The sequence below is a fragment of the Labeo rohita genome, chromosome 5, assembly GCF_022985175.1.
Source record: "Labeo rohita strain BAU-BD-2019 chromosome 5, IGBB_LRoh.1.0, whole genome shotgun sequence".
Classification (NCBI taxonomy): Eukaryota; Metazoa; Chordata; class Actinopteri; order Cypriniformes; family Cyprinidae; genus Labeo; species Labeo rohita.
The window spans coordinates 12,667,261-12,690,030 of NC_066873.1; the positions used below are offsets into that span (position 1 = coordinate 12,667,261).

General features: G+C 36.4%; 1 protein-coding gene across 3 annotated transcripts in view; it reads right to left on the bottom strand.

Moving 5' to 3' along the window:
- The window catches only part of specc1 (sperm antigen with calponin homology and coiled-coil domains 1), a 128,796-nt gene that overhangs the window by 33,093 nt on the left and 72,933 nt on the right, over nucleotides 1-22,770 (bottom strand). For all 3 annotated transcript variants that reach the window (XM_051108956.1, XM_051108957.1, XM_051108958.1), the window contains 5 exons: nucleotides 18,137-18,321; nucleotides 13,862-13,962; nucleotides 13,707-13,779; nucleotides 10,152-10,284; nucleotides 7,368-7,470 (listed from right to left, as the gene is read on the bottom strand). In XM_051108956.1, the coding sequence (XP_050964913.1) occupies nucleotides 7,368-7,470; nucleotides 10,152-10,284; nucleotides 13,707-13,779; nucleotides 13,862-13,962; nucleotides 18,137-18,321 (595 nt within the window). The remainder of the gene's footprint in view (nucleotides 1-7,367; nucleotides 7,471-10,151; nucleotides 10,285-13,706; nucleotides 13,780-13,861; nucleotides 13,963-18,136; nucleotides 18,322-22,770) is intronic.

Here is a 22,770-nt window from a genome sequence, read left to right on the forward strand (position 1 = left end):
CAGGGGTGTGACATTATCTCCCCTCCCGGAAGGCGCGTCCTCGCGCCGACAAACAGGAAAACAAAATGTACAGTCCTAGGAGGGGGCTTCGGCGGAGGACGGACTCCCGGGAGGAGGGCAATAGATGGAGTCCAGGGTGGTGACGGAATAGTCCAAGGAGGTGATGATGGAGGGAGGAGCCAAGGAGGAGACAGGAGAGGGCTGGAGCAGGAGGAGCCAGGTGAGACCCAGACCGCAGCCATGATGGAACCCCACGGTGGAGCCGATGGAGGGAGGAGCCATCGTGGAGGAAGGGCTGACGACACCATGGGGCCGACCGACGGAGGCGGAGCAGGTGGTGGTAGAGCCCGAGGCGGAGACGGAGAGCCGATGATCCTGGGCGACACCGAGGATCCGGAGGGCCCAGGCGGAGCCCAAGGCTCTGGCGACTGAGGCGGAGGCGGAGATCCGGAGGTCCGCGGCGGAGCCAGAGCGACAGAGGACCGAGGCTGTGCCCGCGGGAGGGAGGAGGTCCACAGAGCCGGAGGGACGGAGCGACGAGGCGCAGCCGGAGGAGTGGAGTCCAGAGGAGAAGGTGGGGCGACGACTGACCAGGGCGGAGCCGGAGGGACGATGGAGCCCGGTGGAGCTGGTGGACCGACGGGCGACGGTGGAGACAAGGGAGCTGAGAGACGGGGTGGAGCCGCAGGGTCGGAGGGCCGAGGTGGAGTCCAGGACTCAGAGGCTGGAGGCGAAGATGAGGGATCCTCCAGCCATGACACTGATGGAGACTGGCAGACCTGCGGCAAACACCCCGCACAGATGGTGGGCTGAGGGTGAGCAGATGGGCTGCCAGGAGACAGCGGTGGTGGGACAGAGGCAGCAGAAACAATAGACAGAGGGAGGGTGGGTGGGAAATCCAGGCAGTCAGGTAATTTAGATGGTGGAAGGAGAATGGGCATATCTTCATATTCATCTTCAGAGAAATTATTCAAATTTAGTTCCAGAAAATTTAGTCCCAGATCCAGGCGTTGCTCACCCTCAGCGGTGGTGCAGTGGGCGGTGCTGTCCTCAGCACCCTCACGCCCATCAGGAACGTCCACCGTCGCAGGCTCTGTGGCCGGCTCTCGCACCTGGTCAGAAGCAAATTCCTCCAGCTCCGTGGCGATCGCTCGCTCTGTCGCTCCGATGGGCGATGGCTCTTGGGTCGCGCTGGTAGTGCGGGGTCCGTCTGCGGTGGGCTCGGGCTCGTGCTCCGCGTGTCGGGGCGGTGATAGGCTGGGTTCCGGGTCGTTCTGTGAGGTGTGGCTGGATGGGGTTGTAATCTTCCTCCGCTTCATCCAGACAGAGTTCTGAACCCCAAGTACTCAATAAGATGTTAATATATTGCGTTAGGGTCCAGCATGGTTCACCTTTGGGCATGACGAAGCGGAGGTCATCATTAAGGCAGACGTCATCGCAGCTAGCAAGATGGCAAATGCTAATAAACTCCTCCACGTAGTCCTCAAGATCCCGGTCATCCTGGAAGATAAAGATGGTTTTCCCTCCCAGAATGGCATCTCCCCTCCTTGGGGAAACGTTGATGGAAGCGAGTTTCATAGTAACTGGTGAAAACACGACGGAAACAAAAAGACTGAAAAAACACGACAAACAAAACGGGGAGGAAAACGCAAAAAAAAACTGTATCAGTCGGACGTTCTGTCACGCTTAGACGAAGCACACGAACAACGACGTAAATAAACGAAAGGTATTTAATAAATCCAACAGGGAACACAGGAGACACTGGAACACAGGGTAGTAACATTAACGTCTGACAAGGCAAGAGGGGAAAACACATGCTATATATACACAGACTGATTACAACCACAGGTGCAGACAATAAGGGAAATACCAAAACACACAAAGCTGTAGGGGGGATTGACAGGAGAAACCAACTAAACAGTCCAGGGGTGTGACAACGGCAGTGTATATAATATCTATATATCATTTCTAGGTGGCACTGAAGACTGGATTAATGATGCTGAAAAATTAGCTTTGATCACAGGAATAAATTACATTTTAATGTAGAATAAAATAGTAAACAGTTATTTCACATTGTAATAATATTTTACAATATTACTGTTTTTTTCTGAATATCTGATTAAATAAATGCAGCCTTGGTGAGCAAAAGAGACTTCTTTCAAAAACATAAAAGCATACAACAAAAATCTTACTTTGAATTGTAGTGTATATATTTCTTTATTTTGTTTTTGTCAGTAAATTTGACCTTTTCTTTTCTTGAAAAATTTCAGAAAGTTGGTTTGATTTCAGTAGAGAGTAGTTACATTATAGTAAAAAGTCCACTATTAGTCACTTAGTGTAGCAGTCAGAAAACAACGTAACACTTTACAGTCACGTTAAATTTAACTGCTTAACACACCCAGTGTCTGTGCCTGGCACAAACAAATACTTTTACTCTGTGTCAGGATTTAAGCATCCCCATAGACCGCACGGAAAAAATTTGCATCGTATAACAGCCAGAAGCCTAATTATTTTCAATGCTAAAATCCACAACTATTAGTTTAAGCCTCTTATTGCATTCCGGCCACAGAGCGCTGATTATTTTACCCTCCAGACAACTGAGCGGTTAGAGTATAATCAAAACTGCTGAATAGAATCTCTGCAAACCAAAGGGCAAAAGATGTACAGTATAAGCACTGTTCTGACTAGAGTTTCTTCATCTTTAACAAAGCTATGTTTATCTTCTTCATATACTGTTGTCTTTGCTAATGCTATTTAACAGCCAGTGCAGGTCACCTGAGAGCAGTCGGTCAGTATCTGGTGCTTAAAACATCAATGCAAACCAAGTGAACGGGTCTCTGTTTTCCAGTATTAAGCAAAAGATGATGAAAGCGAGAGGAAGAAAGAAAACACGAGTGCCCCTTTCATCGTTTGTTTACCAGCTGAGGCTAATATGGAAGGTAAGCGTGTTAGCGCTAATCTTCCTCTCAAACATGACAATGGTGGAGCCCTGGTTCTGGTCCCCTGAGGGTTTAATGGGCCTCATACAGGCTATTAGAGCAGTGAGCCAACCAGTAGAAATATTATCTGCTTGCATACAATCGCACGGGCCCAATTTGCTTCTGGGAACACAAACACTACATGTGACACAAATACCAATGTGACTCATAGGTCATTCAGTGTTGGGTAGATTACATGTGAAATATAATATGGTACTGATTGGAAATGGCATGACTCTTGAACTCTTATTTAGTGTCTAATCTATTTAGGCAAAAATATAAAGAGAGGCTCAAAATGTTTCTTGTGAAAATACTGAAACCACAAGATGCCCTCTACTGATAGATGATCTTTAACCAGCTCAATTTATGTAATAACATTCCCATTTGTGACGACAATTTGCGAAGATCAAGATTTTCCAATGTAGTGTTCCCACAATGTTTGTTGTGATTGGTTTTGGCAAAGCAATGCAGACTTAACTGCTGCACACAGAAGTTATTTCTGTGGAATACACAGCTAGAAGCCCAACAAAATTGTTTACTCTTTTAAAAAATAGTGCTTTGATGAATATATTTTGATTTGTTAATTTATTGATGTACTAAAGCTTCTTTTTATCTAACATTTTTAGGATATTGTTTATGTACACTATTGTTATCGCTACATAAGACTGCAATTATTTGATTTCAAAAATACAGTAAAATCAGAAATATTATTCCAATTTCAAATAGCTGTTTTCTATTATAACATATTTTAAAATGTAACTTATTCCTGTGATGGCAAAGTTGAATTTTCAACATCATTACTCCAGTCTTCAGTCTCACATGATCTTTCAGAAAACATTCTAATATGAAGATCTTAGTGCTCAAGATTTCTTTTTATAATCAGTGTTGAAAACAGATGTGTTTGTTAATATTTAAACCGTGATGCATTCTTTGATGAATAGAAAGAATTCAAAAGAACAGCATTTATTGGAAACAGATGTTGTTTGTAACAATGCAAAAGGCTATGCTCTCACTTTTGAAAAATCAAGTTTATATAATTAGCTTTTAATTTTTAATGAAGGTTGGTGACAAAGAATTCAAATTGGCAGAAAGAAATATTTGACTCTTAACATAAAGAACAAGATGTATGATCATGCAACACTGCACCAATTATTTCTCATCAACAGAAAATGTAGGATTGTATGAAATTTACACCTCTAAAAAGCCCAGAAGACTCTTTAACTATCTAATACAAAATGATGGTTTGACATACTGTAATAAACCACTATACGTTTAGTTTGCGTATTTAAACATGATGCAATGTACAATTTACTGATCACTCTCTACTGTATAATTGCTTTTTACCCCAATCAACGTTAAGCATTTTATATAAAAAAAAATCCCTCTCAAGTCTCCACATTGACAACATTCCTGAAACATACATACAATAAACCTCAAAAAAGTAAATCAGACTGTGAAATGAACACTAACTTAGCATTTCAATTAGCATCCATTTTTTGTTTATTCATTATGGAACAAAAAAATCCTAATTAAAAAGATGCTGTGGCCTAGTCTAGTCAAAAAAAAAAAAAAAAAGAATCAGAGGTACGGAATGTGTGTGTACTTTGAAGTAAAAGAAAAAGTAGATTAAATCCATTTTCTTTTCTGCTCAATTAGTAAAGAATTTTAGGTGGGCTTCTGTCTTCTTTACTCAGAGGAAATTAGGGGTGGGATTGGAAATTTTAACTGAATTTTAACTTGGGCCGCCCACACAAGGGACTTATTTTATGAAGTACAGGATGAGCAATTTCCTACGATTTCAAGGTCACTGCTTGGTCCTTTTTAAAGTTATCAAAACAGGAGTAGAAAGGCAGTTTCTAAGCATATTTCATAGATTAATTGTATTCTGATGCACAGTATAAAAACCTTACATGAGATATTTGAAAAAGAACTCAAATCAAAATTAGAGAACATACAGATACCTCCAAGTTATTGGCATTAATCTGGCACCTGGTGCTAATGTCCTTAATTATCTGACAAACCCTATTTAACTGGCAGCATTTCTCCAATTTTCACTGAGATTGAAAGATGGCGGGTCGCTCTAAGGTGACTGAAACCCTGCGATAAGAGGGATGACCTTTTCAGCCACTGCAAGAGAAATTGGTCATTCCAAATCTGTGATTTCTAGAATATTGCACGTTTACAAAAAGTGTGCCGCACGAGTATGGCGTTATTTTAATGACAAATGTCGAAAGCGCACTATTGTAGCGCGAAGGTAGATTAAAACAATGCGTGAGCACGAATCCTTCCGCTCGCGCGCAGATTTCCTTTGCTCTCGCACAAAACCGGACACGTACTGTCAAATTCATGCAGCATGCACTTAAACCGTGTCTCTCCCCTCTCTCAAAGTGTGCGTGTTCACTCAAACTGTGTCCTGTTCACTCGCAAATCTCTCCGTGCTCATGGGCTAGACAGCAATGCTTTTCGCACCTAGATTAAACGGTGTCAATAGTTATTATTATGCACTTTTAAAAAAAACATCTCAAGACAGTTTTTTAGGGCCTTTCCTAGATTTTTTTTTGTTGTATTTTTGTTTTAACTTTGTACTTTGCTTTACTACTTTATCTTGTTTATGTATGTACAATCAAAGATGGATCTTTAATTAATTTCCAGTTTAATAATATTTAGCAATGTTAATAAAATGTACATTAAAAATTGTGTGATGATTAACATATAAACAACCTCTGTCCAACTTGTTGGTCAAACCCCTCTGAGTGATATATCTAGCAACATATTATAGCCTATGGCTCTTAGACTTCATATAAAAGATCACTGTTATTTCATATTATGTCAGATATATGAAAATAATTGCAATAAATTCTCAGTTGGTATTTTGGCAATAATAGGTAATAAATCAAATGCAAAAATATATGTAAATGATGAAAGATATCATCATAACACAATAAATGCCCTGATAGAATCACTTTTTAGACATTTATTGGGACATATAGACATATATTTTAGTTAGATGGGTTTTTTTTATTATTTTTTTTTATGAAAACCCACTACACTCTTCTCTAAAACAGCAAATATACAGTTAATGACAGTTACAGTAATTGACAGTAATTGCATTGTCTGCAAATGCATTAAACCTGTAGAATATAATGTAGTAATGTTATGACAAATATGAGAAATTCATTAGTGTTATATTTGGTCTCCACATCTTAAGTATTTAGGGAGTAGTGTATCTGACCCTAATCTAAAAAGTTCTGACTTAAATTAGAAGATTAGAGGCACGGAGAGATTTGCGAGTGAACAGGACACAGTTTGAGCGCACACTTTGAGAGAAGGGAGAGAAGCAAGCAGTGTGAATCTGACAGCACTGAGGAAAGACAAGCCCAAGCCCAACTGAGGAAAGACAAGCCCAAGTGTGCAAGGAAAGACAGGAATTGTCATGGTTTGTAGGATGTTTTCTATAGCAGGAGTTGGGTTTTTATACAGATGAATGCAAATATTTATCAGGAACATGCAGTTCCTTCCCTGCAAGCATTTCCCAATGAGCCTGCAAAGTCCATTCAAGACAAATATCCCCATCACACTGCAAAATGGGTAAAGCAGTTTCTTGAAGCTAAGAACATTTAAAAAATGAAATTGTCGGCCCAGAGTCCTGATCTAAACCCGACTGAAAATCTCTGGAAAATCTGTGGTGACAAAGTTGTGGCTAAAAAAACCCACTACAGTTACCAAACTGTGGAAGAGAGTGGAAGAAGAGTGGACCAAGGTCACACCAGCGCAGTCTAAGAAACTAGTGATGTCCTGCGGCCGCAGATCTGCTGGTCATTTAAAGCAAGGGCTGCTACACTTCCTACTCATATCTGACAGCTGTAACTTTCCAAAATTTTTGTTGTAATCTTCTTTCGTGCTACAATGGTTTCTGTTCTCTAATTTTGATCACAGTGTTTTCCAAAAAAAAGGTTTTTATTGAAATGGCGCAGTTATTTTGTCAAACATGTTAGTAGAACAGTGGTATACCTAACCTTAACAATATAAAATCAAGTATTTATAGATTGTTCTCTAATTTTAATCTCCACTGTAGATGACCTTTTTCTTACATCACTTCCGATAATCCATCATCATAACCACAATTCAGAGGTGGTAAAGTATTCAACTATCTAAGGCCTAAATAACCTTCAAATGCCACACTTAAAAGTGTTTAAACTTTCAGCTATCACACTTTCCATTTCCAGTTATTTGTGTAGTTCTGTTTAGTGAACCACATTTCGCTTTTAAACATGTCAGTTCCTTTCACTCTACATTCCTTTGGCAAATGTTGTATTTAAACAGTCAATAAAACGAAAGATGAGAGAGAGGGAGAGTGTAAGAGAGGGGGTCAGGGCCTGTGCTCCTTACCGGATAGCCCTCTGTTTTCTTCTGGCACCACTTCAGTAGAGCGTTCCTCTTAGATCCACCATACTCCCGCGCCAGAGCGGACAGAGGGTCTGTTCTTTCCACACTAGCATCAGGGGACAAACACACACACACACGTACGGTCACTAACACTGCATCTGTACATGTGTGTGAGATCTCATGGGGTTTGTGACTAGAGCTGAAATTCATTTAGAGTGTGTGACGTACTCGTAACATTTAGTTATTTCCTAAATGCAATTATAGCACTGAAAGAGCTATTTGCGTACAACTGCGTGCCAAGACAAACTCTGAAAATCTGCACAAAATATATACTGTACTTGGGAGGAATAACGTAAGGACAGATTGTGCGTGACTTTGACTTTATGGGTTAAGTGTTTAACCACTGCTAAAATCCTCACACATGTGAGAAAACATCAGGGGCATCGCTCTGCGAGAGACACAGCATGAAAGCTAATCAGATTGCCTTGTTGTGTGTTCATGGGAAGATTAGATGACTCTGTGGTCATTGCACTGTAAGTCAGAACACTGTATGCGTCATCGTTTATCACCTTTCACATTGATGTCTGTAAGGATTTTTAACAAATAGAAGACGCAATATATATTCTGTAATACATACACTACCAGTCAAAAGTTTTTGAACAGTAAGATTTTTATGTTTTTTTGAAGAAGTCTCTTCTGCTCACCAAGCCTGCAATTATTTGATCCAAAGCACAGTAAAAACAGTAAAAATCTGAAATATTTTTACTATTTAAAATAACTGCTTTCTATTTGAATATATTTTAAAATGTAATTTATTCCTCTGATTCAAAGCTGAATTTTTAGCATAATTTTAATAGAAAGATGGAATGTATGATAGAAAGGTGTATATTTGAAGTGCTGTTTTATACAGAAAACGAAAATTTGAATTGTAAGGAACAACACATTATACAATTGCTTATTTGTTAGGAAATACCATATACATAAGAAAATGTGGGCTCAAGGTAGACCACATTTTTCCCATTTTACTGATGACTTTACATTGTATGTAAATCGTTTGGAATCAAAAGCAATCAAAAAACAAAAAAGCACTGAAAATGTGTAATGCTCTGAAAGCACTGAATTTTATGTAATTTTCTTTTTCTCATTTGTTTTCTTCCTTTTCTCTGTCAGCTATTGTAATTTGACATGAATATGTAATACCTCATGTTCTCATGGCATTGGAATAATAAAGCATTATTAAAAAAAAAAAGTGCATAATTTTTTTCAGTCACATGATCCTTCAGAAATCATTCTAATATTCTGATTTGCTGCTCAAAAAACATTAATTATTATGTTGAAAACAGCTGAGTAGATTTTTTTACAGGTTTCTATGATGAATAGAAAGTTCAGAGGAACAGCATTTATCTGAAATAGAAATCTTCTGTAACATTATAAATGTCTTTATCATCACTATTTATCAGTTTAAAGCATCCTTGCTAAATAAAAGTATTAATTTATATAATTTCTTTAAAAAATTAAATGAGTAAATAAATAAACAAATTATACTGACTCCAAGCTTTTGTTTTAAATATTGATGATAATAATAATTAAAAATGTTTCTTGAAGAGCAAATCAGCATTTTATAATGATTTCTAAAGGAACATGTGACACTGAAGACTAGAGTAATAATGCTGAAAATTTAGCTTTGATCACAGGAATAAATGACTTTTTAAAACATATTCAAATAGAAAACAGTTATTTTAAATAGTAAAAATATTTCTGTTTTTGCTGTTCTTTAGATCAAGTAAATGAAGGCTTGGTGAGCAGAAGAGGCTTCTTTATAAAACACATTAAAAATCTTACTGTTCAAAAACTTTTGACTGGTAGTGTAATATAATATTTAACGTTATATAGGGATTACATTACTATTTATGTGAAAGATTAATAGTTTTATTCAGCAAGGATGCATTAAATTGATCAAACATGACAGTAAAATTATATTGTTACAAACGCTTTCTATTTTAAATGTTTTTTACAAAAATATTCAGCAGCACAACTGTTTTCAACATTGATAATAATGTGGTTTTTTTGGGAATAAATTCCATTTTAAAAGATATTGAAATAGAAAACTAGTATTTGAAATTGTATTGTAACATTTCACAATATTTCTGTTTTTACTGTATGTTTGATCAATCAATGCATTGTAGATAAAGGTAATTCTTATATAATTCTTCTATAATGTTAATAATAATGAAAAAGACACATCAAATAGTGTCTGTGTTTGTTTTTCTCTGTAAGAAATATTTAAAAATATTTAAAACATTTAAGAAGTAAAAAATGGTAAAAGGTTGACATTATATGTTACATGACCGAGATATTGTATGTAAATTTTTAACTAAAATCTTAGAAAATCTTAAACACACACACACCCATTGAGTCAACTTCTCAACAGTGTGTTTGAAGCGGGGCAAAAAAAGGTCATTCTTGGTATCAGTTTGTGCCAAGTATGATTCTGTTCAAAGCGTGAATCACTAAAGAGACTGACTTGCGTAACTCCAGGCACTGTTTCTGAGCAGGACAGCAGAGGTTAGCAAAACCAATACAGTGAGAAACACTTAAGGAACTCAAGTGCATCATTTCTAAGATGAGTAATTTTATTAGTCTATGTCTCAACTTCTTTCATATATTTTTAACAGTGAAAGGTAGCTGTGTGTGTTTCTTTCATAAGACTGAGTCATCTGTTGTTTTATTGTGTCCAAGTAAGGAAGCCGTTCACTGCATCTATGTTTTTGTGTTTGTGAAGCTTACTTGAGTTTGCTGTTGGCTCGGTTGTAAGAAAAAGAGGATGTGCGGCCATTGAAGTGAGCTGGAGTTTTAATCACAGACTCGAGGGACGGACTCTTCCTCATAAGAGACGAGGGCTTCAGTTCGTCACATGACCCTGAGAGAGACAAAACCACAGACACACAGGGGAAATTTAATATTGTGTCCTATTATTGCCACATTTCTGAGGAATATCCTCTCTGTGGACATAATAAAATCCACAAAGAGAAGTTTAATGACATTATATTTATTTAAATTAAGATAACTGATATTACGAATGCCAAATCAAACCACTAATGATGCTGAAAATCACAAGAATAAATTACATTTTAATATACACTACCGTTCAAAAGTTTGGGGTCAGTAAGACTTGTAATAGTCTTTAAAGAAGTCTCTTATGCTCATCAAGGCTTCATTTATTTGATTAAAAATATAGAAAAAAACAGTAATATTGCAAAATGTTTTTACAATATAAAATAATGTTTTTTATTTTTACATACATTAAAATAGAATTTATTCCTGTGATGAAAAGCTGAATTTTTATCAGTTGTTACTCCAGTCTTAAGTGTCACATGATCCTTCAGAAATCATTCTAATATGCGGATTTATTATTAGAATGATCAATGTTGGATAATATCAACAGTTGTGCTGCCAAATATTTTTTGGAACCTGTGATTTTTTTTTTTTTTTCAGGATTCTTTCATGAATAACAAGTTTAAAAAGTACAGTGTTTATTCAAAATATAAATATTTTATAACAATGTAAATTATTTATTATGAACTTTTAATAAACTTTTAATTATTAACTTAATACATCCTTGATGAATAAAAGTATTAATTTCTTAAAAAAAAAAAAAAAAAAGAAACAATAAAAATGTACTGACCCCAAACTTTTGAATGGTAGTGTATATCAAAATAGAAAACAGCTATTTTAACAATAATAGTATTTCAAATTTCTTTTATGCATTTTTGATCAAATAAATGTGACATTGATGAGACTTAGAAGAGACATAAAATATTAAAAGATTTTACAGACCCCAAACATTTGAAAGGTAGATATTCCCAGTATCTTCTTGGTTTGTTTTACTACATATTCATTACAGTTCACTATCCTGAAGAACTGTCTGCACTGTGAATGTAAAAATGTTTTTTACATTTTTAGGAACTGGTATCAAAGTTAAGGTATCGGTATCAGCATCGATAACAAAAATTTTTGAACAATACCCAGCCCTAGGAAGAAGAGTTATTTTCCTTGGTTTATAACCAAGAAATTGGTTATTTTCAAAAAATAAATAAATAAAATAAATAAATAAAAGTTACAATTTTTATACTTTTTAACTTCAAATGCTTGTCTTGTCTAGCTCTGCATGAACTCTGTGTATTCCGGTTCATGACAGTTAGGGTATGTCTAAAAACTCCCATCTCATTTTTTTTTTTTTTTTTAATTTATTAATTATTATTGTGGAAGTCAGCTTCGCATTCTGAAGAGTTTAAAAACATAAATGTGAATATTGTAATTGGCACAATTATTCATTCTTCCTTGTACGTTATTTGATCTGTTATTGAAATCCTATTGTAGCACTGGAAATACTGCTCTAAGCAGATGAATTTTACCTTGTGTAAAATTATGTAAAAGTAGAAGTTCACTTCCAGAACAAAAATTAACAGATAATTTCACCCCCTTGTCATCCAAGATGTTCATGTCTTTCTTTCTTCAATCGTAAAGAAATTATGTTTTTTGAAGAAAACATTTCAGGAATTATCTTCATATAGTGGACTCCTATGGTGCCCGCGAGTTACAAAATGCAGTTTAAATGCAGCTTCAAAGGGCTCTAATCAATCCCAGCTGTGGAAGAAGTAGGGCTGGGTATCGAGTCTGATACTTTTTAGGCACCGACCCAAATGCCTCGATACCATTGAGTAATGAAAAACCTCTTGTCATTCGGTACCAAACTTCAAAGCATACAAAGCAGTCTGCTCTCTATAGCTCTCTTGATCCTGCACAGAGCTGCAACGAAGTCGAACACACCTGATAGTTTACACCAGTTACACTCAGAGATGTGGCTCACACATGAGGCTGTAGCGTGAAAGCTTATGTAAGGCGTATGTTTACACTGGTGCGTTTTTGTTTAAAAAATTAAAACAGTCCTCATCTATACTGGCATTTCAGAAAAGATATCTGTCCATACTACACGACCGAAAGAGTGACCATTACATGATCATTCACGAACACTGTAGCATGATGCTACATAAGACAATAAATAAGATTTATATTCCGCTTTTACTCAAAACTCATTTGAAACCCCCAGCGAGTGTTTGTAATAACTTCTGTTTGCCATCGAATGTGTGTTTTGGCCATGTAATGTTGTTGAAATATGTTATGTCCTTATGAGTCAGAACAGCGATTGCAGAAGAGAGAAGGCATATACCGGCAGACAGCGCTGGAAGGTGCTGCTTGTCAGTAAATTAGTGGAAAATGAATAGAAATGATGATTCTGTCTGAGCTATGCATTTTAAAATGAACATGCACTAGTGTGAATGTAGCCTAACAGATGTGTAAACTGAAAACTTTTTGAGCTTTATTAAAGCTTTATCATCGGATGCACAAGTTAATATGATTTTTTAGGGTCTTAATGAAAAGTCTATAATATAGTTTGGTTAAAAATTCTCAATGGTAGTGTAAAACAACACCCTTTTTACCTTGCCAAAATAAGCTCTGCAAAAATCATCTCATTCTGGTCGAGGCTGCTTTAAATGCAAATGAGCTTTGTTCGCCCCGCCCCTGTTTACTTTAGCCGCATTTAGCCGCTAAACTTCCGGACTAGCACTTTATTAGGAAAGGCGATCGCAAAGATTCATAAAAAAAACCCTTTATACTCACTTCTGCTGTAAGTGAAGCTGGATCATGAATGATTTGCACGAACATAGATGGATATATGTGATCGGGAGGCGAATTCCCTTCACAAACAAACATAATCTACTGCATCTTCAGCGGCTCAGATGTCGGGAGTAAATGACGACCACTATGTTCATTATTACATCCAGCAACACAACACCTCAATCGGAGATATTCTTGTCTAACTTACATCCCTGCTCCGGCATTGAAACAAAGATGGCGGACTGTTACAGCTGATCTGAGGCAAACCGCTCATGTCAATCAACTATCGTGGGAGCGGCCTCTGTCGGTGTGATGCCAACTGCCAACACACATTAATGTTCAAACAACATGTAAAAGTGAACTTAGCATCCGATGACCCCTTTAAAAAAAATTTCACTGATTTATTGTGTTGAATATATTTTGTTGTTTGTGCAGTGGCTCAGGAGTCTTTGAATCTGTATAAATGTCAATAAGCTGAAAAAAAATATATTTTGAGATAATGTAATCTTGTTAAAATTGATTTCATAAAATTGGTATCGAAAAAAGTATCATTAAGGAACCGGTATCGAAGTTAAGGTATCTGTATTCTCTACAGTATGAGTGTTTAAGGATAACTGAAGTGTTGCTTGAAGGACGCTCCTCAAGTTTGTCACTATGAAGTACCATTGTGGGGGAAATCTCCAAAGGCGATTTTTCTCTCAAGGTTCTTTGACAGCGGCTTGATTCCAGAGTGCCTCTAGAAACATAAAACACATGTCAGTGATAGCACACCCCATGCTCTAGTATAAGTGCATGGTGTATTGTGAGACTTGTAGCACCTGAATGGGTGAGACAGCAGCAGCAGGGGCTGTACGGACTGGTATGCCACTCAGGGGGCTTCTGGGAGAGGTATGCATCTGGACTGAGCTGCTGGGTCCATCTAGTAGAATACAGTGGAACACTTTAAAAAAAAATTGCCATAGAAAATCCTATTTCCAGCCACACAGACGACGTAAAAAATCTGAATGGATAGTTCACCCAAAAAATAAAACAATCCTACAAGCTATTCACTCAATGATGTCTTTTACTGAAATATGTAGTGGAAAACCCATGAAAGATTTACGTTATTTAAAAAAATCAGTTTTATGCTTATTTTAGACTATGGGGGGAGCCATTATTTTCGATGATGGAAAATGGTTGCACTCAGTGAGCTACCTGTTGCTATTTATGCAACGCAACTTGGAATACACGAAAATAAAATACTGATACAATGCAATCATGCAATAATGTGCGGCGTTTGGTTTTAACTCTCAGTCTATGGGCAGCAAGTGAAGTGAAGTTTTCACTGCTTTCCTAGCGATAAGAAGGAGAGAGAAGATGCCTGTGGATGAATTTAGCCCTGATGCCTTTGAGGCTTTTTGTAGACCATAGCTGCTGAAAGAGCTTACAAACTGCAGAGACAACAAACACTCAATGGCATCTTGGCAGGATGTATGCATGCTGACGCTTGTTATGACGCTGCAGCCACTGAAGGAGTTTCAATCGATATCTGGGGGCGTCTAGACTCTTTGTGGGGACAATCTATGTAGGCCTGTTTTTTTTCTTCCATTTTTATTTTTATTTTTTAATCTGTTTTATTTTTTCCCAAATTCTGTTTCATTTTTTTTCCAAATTCCATTTTTTTCCATTTGAATTTTTCTGGATTCCGTTTTTTCTATTTTTCTGGACTCTTTTTTTTTTAATGGTTAAATTACATTCTATTAATCAAAAAGCAAGTCTAATTAATTAAAATTATAAAAATTAACAAATTATTAAAAGTTTAACAAAAATTACATGTTTAGGGCCCTATGAAATATTTCGTTTATCACCTTCTGTTTTATTGTTACCACATTCTGTTCAAGCATGTCTAATTATCTGAATGCATATAAACAACTTAATTTATTAAAGTTTATTTTTACAGTATTTTTACATTGTTTCCATTTTTCTGGTTTTCAAACGAAGACATAAAATGAAATTTAACTGATCTTTTAATCAAATGAAAATTAAACAAACTTTATTTTTTGGCAAACAAAGTTATTCAAATTAAAACATGAAATAAATATTGTGTGATTATTCCTTAATAAAATAAAATTGTAACAATTTTATTTAACAATGTATTACGTACATTCTACTAAACACTATTATTATATGTCTTCAAGTTAAACCGAACTTTTATTTTTTATTTCATTTCTGTGTTTATGACATGGCGATAGATTCTCTCAGAAGAAACAGGCACTTCAGTCTATGTGTAGTTAACGAAACTGTGAATCTGCGCCATTCACACACACAGGCACGCAGAACATGAACAATTATATTTAAATAGCCTTTTTGCTTAATATTTAGAGATACTAGTCCATATCGCGATATGATTTAAGTGTAATGACCTACTATTGATTAAAGGAGAAGTCCATTTCCAGAACAACAATTTACAAATAATTTACTCACCCCCTTTCATCCAAGATGTTCATGTCTTTCTTTCTTCAGTCATAAAGAAATTATGGTTTTTGAGGAAAGCATTACAGGATTTTTCTTCATATAATGGACTTCAATTGTGCCCCCGATTTTGAACTTCCGAAATGTAGTTTGAATGCAGCTTCAAAGGGCTCTAAACAATCCCAGCCGAGGAAGAAGGGTCTTATCTAGTGAAACGATCGTCATTTTTTTTCGGAAAAAAAAAATAGTATACTTTTTTTTAGCACAAACGCTTTTTGTAGCACAGGCTTTGGAATGCACATTCTTGAATGATTCATTCATTTTGAACGGATCTTTAATGTGACTCGAGAAGAACGAGTCATCTCAGGGAGCGATTCTTTCAGTTGTGCATGTGCAACATCCTATTAGGTTCTGTACTGGAATCAGTTCACCTGTTTTGAGTCTTCAGGTTTTCGAGTCGTTTGTTCATCTTATGGGGCTGTCACGTGATGAACGAACGACTCAAACCCGAAAACTTGTCAGATAAGAGGTGAGGTGGGCTAATCATAGACTAAAGACCCAGGTAAATAATGAATTAATCTTTGCTGTTTCTTATAGCATTATAGTTTTGTCTTGTTTGTAGTGTGATCAACGTTTGTGTAAGCAGTAGATGTGTTAGGGAAGTTACACGTAACATTTTAATTATATTTTGCTAAAACGAACAAAATGACTCGAAAAAAGATTTGTTCATTTTGCTGTACGAGACTCAAAGGTCCGAGTCGGTAAAATGATCCGAACTTCCCATCACTACTACGAATCACGTAGTGAGTTCATCGTCAGTGTACTCCGGCTCAAAAAGGTAGAGAATGGCGAAAAACTCTTATTTTCGCCTACAACTTCAGAATCGTCCAACATTGTTGTAGCTTTCTGTTTGTAAACAGCGTTTGACTTACTTGCACTTCCTTAGTCTTTGCGCGTTTGCTTTGTAAACACTGGGTCTGTAGTTCGGCGTGACCTTTTGACATGATTCAATAGTAGGTAGTGTCGTGAACGTGCATCTCAAAGCCTGTGCTACCCAAACTTTTGTGCTTAAAAAGTATACAATTTTTTATTTTTCACAAAAAAAAAATGACCAATCGTTTCACTAGATAAGACCCTTTTTCCTCGGCTGGGATTGTTTAGAGCCTTTTGACGCTGCATTTAAACTACATTTTGGAAGTTTAAAATCGGAGGCACAACTGAAGTCCATTATATGAAGAAAAATCCGGAAATGTTTTCCTCAAAAACCATAATTTCCTTATGATTGAAGAAAGAAAGACATAAACATCTTGGATGACAAGGGGGTGAGTAAATTATTTGTAAATTGTTGTTCTGGAAGTGGAGTTCTCCTTTAATTCATCCAAACTTTGACAAATTCCGTGACATTCCGTGTTATACAGTAAATTCTGTTTTTATGACTGGATTTCGCGACTCTGTTCGCGTTTTCCACGTCGCAGAAATCATAGAGCCCTATCTATGGTACAGCATCTAGTTTGAGCTCTTTCAGTAGCTTTGGTCATCGTATCATTTATTTTTATTTTTTTCCCAGAGTTGTGTTGCAGTAAAAATAGCAACAGGTAGTGCCAGTAGTTCACTGCAACCATAATGGCTCTCCCCATGGTCCAAAATATGTATAGAACAATGCAGATTTTTTTAAATAACCTAATTCTTTCATTTGTTTTCTACTACACATTTCAGTAAGGGACATCATTAAAGCTATATTACGCCATGCAAGTCTTAATACCAGGGGTTCCCTTTAAGGTCATATAAACTGTGAATCTGGGTGGACATCTGTTAATGTTCACATTCATCTGAAATTTCATCAGTCAAGTCCGGAATAAGCTGTTTTTGCATCATAGTTTTAACAGATGAAAGTTTGGAGGGGTTTTTAATAGTATAATAAACTTATTTCTAAAGATCAGGGAAAATTGGATTTGTCATAATACAACCCGTTTAAGATAAGGAAATGGTTCATGAGGACCCTTATGAGGACAATTATATTTTGATGAAGCTGGAATGACTGTCTGACAACGCCAGATTAGACTTTTTGAAATACTGTTGTGGAGAACATTTTATAAAAAAATCACAAGCTGTGCTGAAGGTTATTAATAATGGGACTCTTTGTCTTATTATTCTAAGAACATTAAACAACCTCTCCAATCTAACATGACATTTTTTGTGATTAATGAGCTGAAGTCCTGCTGTCTGACCACCCGTAACTTACAGAAGTATCTGTCCAACATAAAGACAGGCGGGAATGATTTGAGAGGTCTGGCTGCGGTAATGAGAGCCAGACTTTCCTGCTGCCGTGTTACTGATAGATTGTAATGGCAGACAGGGGATGTTTGGAGAGAATTACATCATTAGCTCAGATTAAAGAGCGGCTTATGTTAGCATCTGTTTCACCATGATAGCGCCGTGATCTAAACATTTAATCACTGCCTAAATATTTTTTCAGCAATCATTTTACAATCTGAGTCATTTTACTCATTAATGTCTCAGATGTTAAAATGAATGTTACTTGGAATAAAAAAGATGTGAAAAAGGGAGAGAACAAGAGTGAGAATGAGGGGAGACCGAAGGGGGAAAAAAAAGAAAAGCAGTGAGAAAGGTCGTGTCCTCACTCGGCACAGCTGTGTCAAAAGACTTGATGAGAGATTTGACCGTGGCTCCTGCTTCTGAGGACGAGCTGCTTCCACTTCCATTACCATTGGTTAGGAAACCACCAGGTGCATTCTGGGACACGGTCATTCGGCACCAATGAGGATTGCTGTCTGAGTCAGAGAGACTAACATCTTCACTCCATGACCTATCAATCACAGAACACATATACAGATATAGAGAGGCCACAGGGGTGTGAGTGATTTACATGAGGCACTACATGTGTATGTGATGAATATTTCACATGCTTTACCGTAATAAATAAATAAATACAGACATTATTATATGATTTTTGTTTTTTTATGACTTTGTAAAAATACAAAAAATTAAAACAGAGAAAGTAGATTAATACCAATACATGTTTAATAATTAAATAATATTAAATAATAATAAGAATCAATAGTATTTTTGTGAAACATTCTAATGTGGCTTAATGTGACATTGGTGACACTGGAGGCCCAAATTCAGTATTAATAAATATTATTAATACTTATAACAAGTTTAATATTAATAACTTTATTAATAACATCACTATTAATAAAGCAGATAGCCATGAATGCAACACGCTAAATGATGTTTTATTAACAAGGTTCGGGAGGAGCGCGTCAGATACCTAGCCTAATTACCACAAGAGGAGTTCACTCAAGTTAATCAACGCTACAATTTAAGTACAGCTGAACTTGCCTCTATCCATTTGATGGTTTATCAGCATCCCACCACCACCCCATCTCCTCACTCCTCACACGAGTTCTCACTACACCTAGGGGGGGTTCTCTGGGTTCGGGCCATTCCCGAGCTCGGAGCCCTTCCCCGGACAGCACGCCAAATATGCATTACTATACTCCGGCTAATTATATGTAAGCGTGAACTCGTGAATGCACGTTAAGCCTTTTCTCCCCCCAGAGAAAACCATTATAGAAAATGCTTATGGTAAGCTAATGGACAAAGACTGTAATATAAAAAGACCAAATCTGGTACACAGCTTATTAATACAATATATAATACACAGGAAAGCAGACGAGCACAGAATATGAACAGAATGTGCAAAGTTTCACGTGTTCCCTTCCCCATAGAAAAACATTATAAACTCTTAACGTGGCTTAATGGATTACCACGTTGCTTGCCTGTACATAGTATGTTCTTTAAGTAAAATATAAAATTTGGGCTTTTTATTTCACTGTCTTCTTATATTAAGCCACGTTAAGTGCAGTTTTGTATGTGGAAGAAAACGTTTATCATGCAATTCAGCTCATATTCTGGGCTCATCTGCTTGCATGTACACAGAATATATTGTGTTTTACATTAAGCGTTTTACAGTGTCCCAAAACCGTGCCTTGAACTAAGTACTGACTGAATTCTTTATACTTGAGTTCAAGTTCAAAACAATAATTCATATAAACTCTGAAACACTACATTGTGAACGCACAGAGCTGTATGAACCACTGAAAGCTGTAAAGTAAACAGGAAGTGTTTGTCCGAATTCAACTGGTTTTGCAAAAGTTTTGCGGAAGAATGCGAATATCTTTGTAAGAGAATGCAAAAGTTTTGTGAGGGAACGCAAAGTTTCTTGAGGGAAAGCAAAAGTTTTGCAGAAAATATTTTTTCCACCCACCCCGAATTTGTCTTACTGACCCAAATTTTTTTTTCACCACAATGTCCCTTTAGGGGCTCCATAGAAGCCTGTTACCACCACTGAATAAAAAAGGTTATTGTGACTTTTTATCTCACAATTTCGATTTCTTTTTCTAAGAATTGTGTAATACGAACTTACAATTCTGATTTTTTTTTCTTACAATTGTGAGTTTATATCTTATAATTATGACTTATTTTTTCCTAGAATTGTGAGATATAAACTCGCAACTGACTCTTTGCAGAGAGTTTGATTGACAGGCGATTTGACCAATCACAACGTTGATTCTGCCATTTTTGTCCTACAAACAAACCAGACAGGAGAGTAGGTTAATGTCAGTGGACTTGAACTTAAAAAATGGTGTTTATTGATATCTTTCCACGGTTGAAACAAGATACCTTCTGATGTTTATTCATGTTTATTTCATGCTATAACTAGTAAAGAGAAAGAGATGATCGGTTAACATGCCGCTTGCACTGAGGTGCTACAGCGATTTACAGTTTATTGTTTGAATTCCTTTAAAAAAAATGACAAAATTTGAAAGCTGATACTTCATACCAAAAGGAACCAGCTCTTTGTCAGTGCATTGCCAGTTTTCTCTTTGCTCCACAGTGTATGTTTTTCCACAGCTTGATGGACATAGCAACAGTAATGAAGGGGGCGGGTCTTTGTTATAATGTCAAATTTTGAGGGGGAAAAAAAAATACTGATGTTCTCAGAGTTTATATCTCACAATTCTGACTTAATAACTTGCAACTGCATTATAAAGTCAGGATTGCTTCAAAATATAAACTCGCAATTCTAAGAAGAAAGTCACAATTGTGAGATGAACTCGCAATTCTGAGAAAAAAGTTAGAATTGTGAGTTTATATCTCACAATTCTGATTTTTCTCTCAGAATTGTGACTTTATTTCTCAGAATTGCGAGTATATGTTTTGCAATTGTATGCATGAAATGTAAACTCAGAACTGCAAGAAAAAAGTTAAATAAAAATGACATAAAAAGTTGCAATTACCTTTTTTTATTTTTTTTTTTTTCAGTGCAGGAAACAAGCTTCCATAATGCAATGCGATTCAGTGCAACAAATTAAAAGCAGGACAAATAGTTTGTAAATACAGTTTTTCCAAGTTGTAGTAATGAGATGGATTTTGTGAAATGATGGTACTGAGAAATAGGGGTAAACATGTTCAATTGCTAGGAAATCAATGCCACAATATAAACAATCTTAAAGGTTCTAAAAATAGGCTTCCATGTTCTTTATTATTTTTTTTGTATTATTATTTCTATCTTTTGATTTTGGGATATAACCTCACCAAGCACGTGTTTTGACTGGTTTTGTGGAATTCAACAAGTATAATCAATTAAGGATGGATTAATGAAATACTTTTTAATACAAGACAATAAATATAGAATTTCTCCTATTTAATCAATACTCAGTAGACAACATTGGTTTATTTAGAGCCAATTGTCCACACATCACACAGTGTATGGGAGACTGTACAGTATATGCACATTTGAACACATTTAAGTAAAGTTTTACCACCCAAGGCAGAAATTTCCTCTTGTGCAAAAATGGTTCAATATGCATAAAATATGCATGATATAAAACTGCAAAATATTAGCAAGTACTCTTAAAACACAGTTCTAGTGATGCTTCTGTTCAGGATAAAGTCCCAAACTGTCTCTGTCATGTTTTTTCACTGTAGATGGACTGTAGATGTATACAAACATGTGAAAGCGAAAAATGAGAAGCCCCAGAGGAAGCAGCTTTAAAACACACAGAGACTTAACATGCTGGAATGCTCTGATTTATTGACCTTAAAAATCCAGAATACATTGATGACAATTTTAAACGTACATTTAAAACCCTATGTGTTAGAGATAAATAGTATTGTATCTCTCATGAGTACAAACATCATTGAAGTCACATGAAAACAGTACGTAAGTTACATTTGCACATTCACTGAATTGTAACAGAAACTGCATCATTTAAAGGCAGAGGAGGTGTAAAACTACTGAACATGCAACCGGATTTTGGCACAGTCATGTCCTGGACTGTTAATACCAGCATGTAATATAATTTCTGATAAACTGCATTTAGATAAATATGTTCCTGCGAGACAAACAACCTGAGATTTCACAAAACGGCAGTCGAAGACCTGACTTCAAGCCTTTGAAAGGCTCGAAGATGATTTTGTATACTTCATACTTGAGAGTCGTCTCATTCGCATTCACAATATCATGTGATGTTCACTTTCAGTGAGAAACTTTCAAACCGAAATTGGCTACAGATGATTAAACAATGCAAATAAGGATGTGGAGTGGAGTAGAAAGCTTCATGCATGAGGAGCACAAACAATGCTTAGATAAGTTGTTTACTTTGAACGTGAGGTAAAGCACGTTTCTCAAAAGCTCAACTGATTTCTTATCACTGCTTGTAGTGATGTAACAGAAACGACACAGGGACGATACAACCACCTTTACCCTACAGCCAAAGCAATCCAATACAAGTAATCTTCATTGGTTAGTGCTTGAGTAAATCAAATGAAAAAAGTCAGTGGGTTGTAAACCAACTTGGTTTAACTATAAGAATCTATGTGACAAAACAAGCTTGATATGTTGGAGTGTTGATAGGAATAGTTTGTCTGCCATCTAGTGTTGGACTCGCACATGAAAATTCCATGTTTTTATATAACTCAAATAGACGTATCTGCTATGCCTTAAACAGAAAATATGAAAGAAATGACCTGGAATAGAGGCAATAAAACCCTGGTTTACCTTGCCATGTGGCTGTTTTCGAAATACAAACCGTTAAGACGAAATCAAAAAGTGCTGGTAAACTATTAAAGGTTTGTAAATGTTGGCTTTATTCCTAAGGCAGCACGATACAAAGCTATTTTTTGTACTTTAAAAAGACAGTGCCCAGTCAGGGGTATAATAAATTAATGTTACAGATACATCCTTACA